Raw genomic sequence first — 8,471 nt, 5'->3', positions numbered from 1 at the left:
AAGGTGACTTTGCCTAGGGGAAAAATCTCTACTATCCCCACTACAGATTCCCCACCATAGTTATCTTGAGATGTGAATACGGACTAAAATATAGGCGGCCGTAGTCAGTCTGTGGGTATGCGCTACCCAGTGCTGTTGTAGCGTCAGTATTTTGTTATTTTGCCTGACTCAACGTTTTGCATAAAATTGTGTTTTTGAGTTCTTTTTTTGTACTTATATAATTAGAATTCTAAAATATCTGTTTTAAATGGAATGATTGTATTTTAGATCTATCTTTATCTCTTATTAAGCCATTTTTGATAAGAAGACTTCAACTGCCTACTTTACAAACGACATTACGCTCACAAATAGAAGCTTTCCTAGATTATAAAGATTTGCCTGAAACAGAAGACCCTAGATTTGATAGAGATTTGATAGCTGACAATAAACTAGAAAAATATAAGCGATGTGGATTTTGTCCCAGTTCATTAGACCGAAAAACATGTTATAAGTGTTTAAAATGTGATATTCCAACGTGTAAAGAACATACAGCCAAAATTTATGAAAAATGTAGCTTGAAGTTATATTCTTAATTTTTTGTAGCATCAATCCATTTAAAACATAAGTTTTATAAAGTAATTTAAATGTTTGTATTAATAAAAGAGTAATGAATCCATATTTTTTAATTAAGTATTATCATTCTAAAAACACTGAACTTTACCTAACTAAATAAATATCTTTTATTAATTACAGTTAAATGACGAAATTACTATCTAAAAGTACATTTAATTCCCTTTCAAATGCCGTCGGGAAAAATTTATTATCTATAAATTCTGCCTAGATACGGTAATTTGAATAAAACACCTCATTTTAAGGGTTTATGTCGATTTTTTTCTATATTATTCAAGATAAATTTTTCTTTATGTCAATTCTATGGATATATTCTTAATCTACACTGTCTAAGCTTTAAAATGAAAAAAAAAATTCTATATCGGACAATTTGATCGAAAGATATTATTAATCAAAGACACGCGGGTATGGCATACCCAGTGCTTCTGGATCGCGCAGCAGCGATAGTGCTTCTCTTGAGGGTTAATAGAACGTCCTACTAATTTTTGTCCATTTTGCTTATATTGTTCAACAATTCCTTATACCATTCAATAATAAACAGTTTAAAAATTCGAAACCTAATAATTTTATATATATACATATGCATTAAGTAAGAATATCTAATTAATTTTTCTTGATATTGTATTAATTATATTCTTCATTCGCAGAAATTTCTCTTAGAGCTGTCGGAGCAGCAGTGCCGCGTGGGCGCCGTGCTGGAGGAAGGCGCCAGGCTCATACGAGACGCCGCTCTCACCAAAGAGGAGGCCAATGAAGTCAGTCCTTACTCATATTTTGTATTCATTGAAATATTCAGTTTGAAGAGAAACTGAACACATTTTTTGTACCAATTTATGTCTGTTTACTGAAATTCGAGATTCGGTCGATATTAGTCGACATTAAGATGAATAATCAGATACAGGACATACAACATACAACTTCTATCTACCAAAATAGATTTCGCTGTAACGGTGGTGGTGAAGTTGAGTTAAGGTATGCAGGTCGGTTAGCGACGTGTGTGGTGTGGCAGGTGCGGCTGCAGATGCGGCTGCTGAACGAGCGCTGGGAGGAGCTGCGCGTGGCGGCCATGCGGCGCCAGGCGGCCGGCCACAGCGAGCTCATGCGCGCGCAGCACGACCACCTGCACGCCTTCCGGTCAGTGCGCGCTGCGCCCGACAGTGGCTTCCGACCCACTCTGCACTAATGGGATCACTTGTTTACAAGGCTAAATCATCAAATGGGGATCTCATGTTCATATACAATCTTATTGTCATAGAATACAATCTTTATGATACAGGATGTCTAGCCAACGGTGTAGTATGCTCAATGGTACTAATACGTAAACGCTGATTTCGGAAAAAAAAGTCTTATTCGATATTTTTTGCTGGCATGTACCGCTCCCTAATGCTGTCTACATTGTTTGTCTGAAACGTAAGTATGCGTGCGGCGTGAGGGAAGCAAAAGAGGTCAGGTGGCCAATTAGGGGTGTAGACAAGAATCTTAAGAATCCATCTAATAGTAAATAGAAAAACACCATATAATGAGTAATTTATACTTAAAAAATACACCATTGGCACGTCAGCGTGTATACGAGAGTATATTTGGGCAATTTAAATTTTTTGTTAGTATAATGAGTTAACTCGGTTTTCTTATACGAGTTAGGGGAGGACATTTCATAATCGTGTTCTCTCGTACTCGGATCTCTGCCTATAAAACGCATAGGGTTGTAATCGAGCGAGTGGGCGCGTGGGCGCGGTGGGTGTGCAGGCAGTGGCTGACGGCGACGGAGGACCGCATGTCGCGCATGGAGGCGGCGCGCGCGGCGCCGCGCGACGCGCTGCGCGACGCGCGCGCGCTGCACGCCGACCTGCGCACGCAGCAGCCGCTCGTCGACGCGCTCGCCGACTGCGTCGTCGTCGTGGACGACGACCACGACGCGGGTACGCGCCCGCACTTGCGCACCAACGTGCACGAGCTTGCAGATCGACACTAATAAGAATGCACCTCAATTCTAAATCTTTGTCCTACATTATTTTTGTAACTCTTAATTACACACTGCAGCAGTGTGTGACGTTTGTTTACGCTGCCTGTATTTCAAACGAAGTAAACAAAATAAATACTCACTTTTTAAGTCAGTATAATAGAGTGATAAAGTACAATGCCATGTGAACGACATGATATGTATAGACTATTGTTTGTCCAAAATTTAGGTTATATTATTACGTACTGCTTGAGTGGGAAATGAGTTGTTATATAATTAACCCAACGTGCAACACAGCAGGTGTTCATATTATCATTCGAACTATGTCTAACTTCTTTACGTTTTATAAACGTAACACCCTTTAAATTCGGATGTACGCTGCAGGTGTGACGGAGATCGAAGACCAGCTGCGGGCGCTGGGCGAGCGCTGGTCGCACGCGTGCCAGTGGACGCTGGCGCGGCTGCAGCGCTTGCAGGCGCTGTGCGCGCTGCTGGACCACAGCGACACGCTGCACACCGCCGCCGACGAGCTCGAGCGGGACCTCAAACAGGTGCCTTTTGCGTCACTCGCCTATCAGACGTCAATTAGAACTATTAATAACTATTCAAATGAGTAATGGATACTCCCAAATAATTTCTGTGTGGTATGTTTGAGAATTGACGTGCTAATGAGTATCCTTACGTCACTAGATGGAGGCGAACCCGGTGAGCGAGATCGGCGAGGTGCTGGCGCGCATCTCGGCGCTTCAGCGCTGCAAGCACTCGGCGGGCGTGCAGCGCGCGGCGCTGGGCGAGCTGCTGCAGCGGCTGGAGGCGCTGCAGCCGGCCGACGCGGCGCTGGGCGAGCGCGCCGAGGCGCTGCACGACCGCCTCGACGCCACCGAGATGATCCTGCGCGTGCAGGTCGACAGGGTCGGTGCTCATGCGTTTTTTTTAGATTAATTTAGATTATTTACTCAATTTATAAACAATGGTGGCTCAGTGGTGAGAACCTCGGATTTGAAAATCTATAAATCGGGGTTCGAGGCCGGGCGAGCGTGCAGGATATAAATTGATTTTTTAATTTATTTGCACATGTGGATAAAATCACCACTTCTTAAAACTATGAAGAAAAATATCGTGAGGAAACCGGCATGTCCAAGGATCAAAAGTTCGACGACGTGTGACATGGTGGATTATGGTTCATCATCATCATCATTGCCCAGCTTCATTAATGGTAAAATTAATAGACGACCTGGCTTAAATATCGAGGAAAAATGCGGCTTATATCGGATAGTCAATATTGTTTCCGTAGCTAAATATGAAAGGAGAATGTACTAAGAAATCCATACCACTTCGTCACAATCTTTTAAAGAAATTAAAAGCATTCGGCATCAGGGGAAGAGACTCCTGTAGTGTGGTTTCAATCCTTTCTCACTGAGCGTTGACAAAAACAAGTATATAAATATAGTAACTTTGTTTTGTAGTGTTATATATGAATTCAGATGAAAATTAAATTGAATTGTTATATAAATAAACAACGTTCACACGAAAGACTGTTAAATCGTTCCAGATAAAAGAGCTAGGTTTCGAGCTGGACATGAGCAGCACGGAGTCGTCACCGACGCCGACGTACGGGGACGCGCGCAGCGTCACCACCACGGTGACGGTGAGCCACGCCGCCGGGCCCGCCGCGGGGCCCGCCGCCAGCCACAGCAAGAAGCCGCGCCTCGACCGGCCCGCCGACTTCCAGCACGGCTACGGCGTGTTCGAGACCTGGGCCGACGAAACCGAGAGAGCGCTGCAAGAGGTGAGCGCTCGCGTGGGCCGCATCTGAGATCGTTCCGTTCCGGACTCCTCTGAACGAAGCTCAATTGAATGTAATGCTTTCCCACGGTGCGGTGTAACGAGGGCTTGCGTGTGCGCAGTGCGCGGAGCAGCTGGCGTGCGGCGGCGGCGCGGGGCGGGCGGCGCGCGCGGCCGTGCGCGGCGCCGTGCAGCGCGTGCAGCAGCAGAGCGAGCGCCGGCGCGCCGACCTCGCGCGCCTCGAGGGGGCCCGCGCGCCCCACGCGCACCACGCAGTGCCAGGTGCGCCGCTACGTGTCTCCTATCGCTCTTAACATGTTTCATTGACTTTTGCAGTTCAGTGTGAACTATTTAAATTAAAATAAAAAAGTAATAAATAACATTAATAATGAAATCACTATTAACACCATCTGAAATTGATATACCCTTTAACTGACATTCTCATGAACTTAAAAACGACATAAGCGATCTCCCTTATTTTTTCAAATTTCAGAGGAAGCCCAACAGCACGCTGACAGCATCGAAAATCTGAAACGACGGTGGGAGGGCATTCAGCGCTCCCTCCTTGAGATACGAAACACGATGAACCTCCTCGAGGACAAGGAGAACTTCGACGAGAACCTCGCGGCGATCCAGAGGGATATAGACGACATCCACGCGTGGAAGGACAAGATGTTGAAGGAGAAGCCCTCCAACAATCAGCTGATACACCTGCGGAACAAAATACGACTCATGAAGCAGATAGAGACGAAACTCAAGGAACTGAACGCCCAATCGATCATATTACTGACGAAAGCGATACCGACGTGTCACAAGGACGACATAGAAGCCGATACGAAACGAATAAATAAAGCGTTCGAAGAGTTGTTCACTTATCTTAGCGGGAGAGAAGTGGAGATCAAGCTGGCGATTAACAAGAAACCGGTGGATAAACACGAGGACGAATATAAAATGGTGCAGAAGAAAGTTCAAGATATGGAGAACCAAATAATCGCGGAACACGCGGTTATATCTTCTAAAGAGCACATGGAAAAAACCTTAGAGGAACTGAAGAGACTGAAAAAGGATTTCGAAGAAATACAATCGACATATGATAGTGTTGTTAAAGACAGGAAGCAGAATTATGAAAGGGGAAGTGTTGAGGAACTGAATTTCAGGAGTAGCGTCGAGAACTTGGTGACCAGGTTTACGGATTCGCAAGCGATCCTGGGACAGAAGATACAGAAGTTGGAGAACGGTATTCTATAATTTTCACGACTCATAACATTATTGCATTTACATTGATAAATTCAAATATTATATCTAGAAACTCTAACATCCATATTTCTGATTGCTGATATTACCTTTATTGTACGTTAAACTTAGTATTACAAAAATATTTATGTGGTTTTGAGTGCACTAAATGTTTTACCAGGTATCGAACTGCTGGACAACCTGCACAAGGAGACGAGCGAGCTGAGCTCTTGGCTGCAGCAGGTCAGCTCGTTTGTGGAGTCGCACTCTGACATCCCGCTCGGGGACGCAGAGGCGCTGGAGAGCTTGCTTATAGAGAGCAATGTTAGTGTCTTGCTGTTTCTTCTGTAGAATATTCAATACGAGCTTTTTTTATGTCACCGACGGTAATGGAGCTGGTGGGTCGCCTGACGGTAAGCGCTACCACCGTGAACATTTGGAACATTTGGAGAAGCGTAAAGTCGTTGCAGACCTTACGCCTCTCCAAATGCATTTCCGCTTCAAATTGAAATGGGAATAAGAAAGGATTGACGAGAGGAAATAAGGAAAGGACTGGGAAGGTTAAGGAAAAGGATATGGGCCTACAAAAACCAATTGTAATAAATGAACTTAAATTGTATTCATTTATACCATAATTCCATATCATCAATCAATTGTTGTTCATTTTAACATAAATTTAATTTTCTAGAATTTCGATGAAAGCAAAGCAAATTACAAAGCGAAACTGGACAAAATAGAATCAATAAAGAATACGATATTGGAAGATTGCGATGAGACTTTATCGAAACATCTCAAATCCGACACCAAAGAATTGCAGAAACGTTTCAATGACGTCACGAACGCGTCGTTCAAACTGAATGAGAACTTAAGGCGAAGCTTAGAGCGGATAGAGAATGTAATTAGAAGGATAGATGAGATGGAGAAGTGGTTGGAAGAGATAGAGAATGAGATCCCGAAAGAGGAGGAGTGCGAGATCAGGGATAGCGGAGAGCTGTACCAGATGAAGACCCGATTCCAGGCATTAAAGGATAAATGCGATGAAAAAACTACCGAGTTTAGGAATTTGAACGAAGCCGGTAAGTTAATTTTTGCTATCGAATTTCTTTGCACATATCAATATATATAAAAATGGAAATCGACCATCTTTAAAATATATTTCAGACTCGAACGAAACGAGGTTAATTATTTTTTGCTGCATTTATTTCCGATCCGATTGTAGTTTTCCTTTTGTGATGGTTTAAGTAAGCGGGAAGTAGCGCTTTGGTGAGTGTTTGCGCAGAAAGCGAGCGAATGCTAATGTGAATGTGGTGTCCCGGCGCAGGGCACGACATCCTGGTGGCGGCGGAGGGCGCCACGCGGCTGGCGCGCCGCCTCACGCAGCTCAGCGCGGGCTGGACGCGCGCCACGCACTGCATCTACGAGCGATACAAGTCTGATGATTTCTTATATTTCGGACAAGTTATGCATGTTTTAGTGAACAATTATATGTACACATTCTTCAGTAACTTAGTTTTTTTACAAATTGTTGAGAAAATATTTCATATGTTTTAATCGAAAAAATCAATTACATTGAGATAAATCAAATGGTTGTCGCGCGACAGCAGATTTGATTTATCTCATATTCGGTCCTTCGAGACTTGCCCGTTTCGGCGGGAGGGTCTGCGGGAGGGTCTGCGGGAGGCTAAGGGGGCGCATGCGCAGGGTGCTGGCGGAGGCGTGGCACGAGTCGGGCGAGCTGCGCGCGTGGCTGGCGCAGCACACGGCGTGGCTGGACGGGCTGGCGCGCCGCCTGCGCTCCTCGCCCGCGCGCGCCGACGCCGAGGAGATCTCCGACGAGCTCTACGTTAGCCTCTCATTATGTTCAGAACGAACCTTCCTACCGTGCATATTCAAACGAGAGCCTTATTCGAAAATTTGCGGCGGGCGCCTTGCAATGCTTCATTGAGATAAGATAAGACAAGATTCGTTGAGATAATAATAATAGAGAAACATTAAAAGTATAGTGATCTCTATAAACACTCGACTAGAATTATTATAATCCTGTAAGCTACTTGAAATCGAAGAGTCGATGACCGCGTGTTCTCCGCAGGACTTGGAGAACTACCTGGCGAACCAGAGCACGGAGCGCGTGGAGCGCATCGAGAGCATCGGGCGCGCGCTCATCGACGCGCACATCATGCCGGCCTGGATCCGCGCCGAGCTGGACCGCGCCGCGCAGCGCGGCCGCGCGCTCGCCGCGCAGGTGCACCCCCCGCCCTCCTACAAACAATACTCAAGGAACTACACGCTACATCACAATAAATACGCCATTACGCGCTATACGCAACACAACAAACAGATCTACACGCGGCATCAGACCACGTAGAAAAATATACATTTGACTGCATTTTTTGTATATAACAGGCCGCAGCTCGCACGCGGGAGCTGGAAGCTGCGGCGCAGGAAGCGGCTAAGAGCGAACTGTCGCTCGACAACCTGCACCAGTGGCTGTTGCGCCTGCGCACACAGCCGCCCCCACCGGATCAAGTATATTTTTATTTATTTATTTGTAAGAAAAACGTTACACTCAAGTATACCTTGAATATAGAACAATGATATAGGACACAAAGACAAACAATACATGTTATATTCATGAAAAGACTACATAGAAAAAATTACATGCTTTATGCTGACAAACTGTTACAAAAGAAGAGCCTTTGCCAACACTTCATTGAAAAATAGTCATCTCACTCTATATTACAGAATGTTAGAAATTAAACAATGTAAATACATATATGATTTATCTTCCTTTATATTCCACTTTAGTTACTACCTAAGAACGAGTTTGTTTTCACATTATTTATAAACATAAGGATCGATCCGTCCGCGCGCAGGTGGAGGCGGA

General features: G+C 44.7%; 1 protein-coding gene across 1 annotated transcript in view; it reads left to right on the top strand.

Annotated features, from left to right (window-relative positions):
- LOC119839090 (dystrophin-like) overlaps positions 1-8,471 on the top strand; it is a 92,950-nt gene that overhangs the window by 23,640 nt on the left and 60,839 nt on the right. The window contains exons 9-22 of the mRNA XM_038365282.1: positions 1,244-1,364; positions 1,619-1,743; positions 2,356-2,528; positions 2,954-3,120; positions 3,260-3,481; positions 4,122-4,358; positions 4,477-4,636; positions 4,848-5,591; positions 5,769-5,911; positions 6,276-6,663; positions 6,909-7,017; positions 7,289-7,430; positions 7,677-7,829; positions 7,991-8,113. Of these exons, the coding sequence (XP_038221210.1) occupies positions 1,244-1,364; positions 1,619-1,743; positions 2,356-2,528; positions 2,954-3,120; positions 3,260-3,481; positions 4,122-4,358; positions 4,477-4,636; positions 4,848-5,591; positions 5,769-5,911; positions 6,276-6,663; positions 6,909-7,017; positions 7,289-7,430; positions 7,677-7,829; positions 7,991-8,113 (3,007 nt within the window). The remainder of the gene's footprint in view (positions 1-1,243; positions 1,365-1,618; positions 1,744-2,355; positions 2,529-2,953; positions 3,121-3,259; positions 3,482-4,121; positions 4,359-4,476; positions 4,637-4,847; positions 5,592-5,768; positions 5,912-6,275; positions 6,664-6,908; positions 7,018-7,288; positions 7,431-7,676; positions 7,830-7,990; positions 8,114-8,471) is intronic.

The sequence above is a fragment of the Zerene cesonia genome, unplaced genomic scaffold (assembly GCF_012273895.1).
Source record: "Zerene cesonia ecotype Mississippi unplaced genomic scaffold, Zerene_cesonia_1.1 Zces_u008, whole genome shotgun sequence".
Classification (NCBI taxonomy): Eukaryota; Metazoa; Arthropoda; class Insecta; order Lepidoptera; family Pieridae; genus Zerene; species Zerene cesonia.
This window is presented reverse-complemented; position numbering and strand designations above follow the sequence as displayed.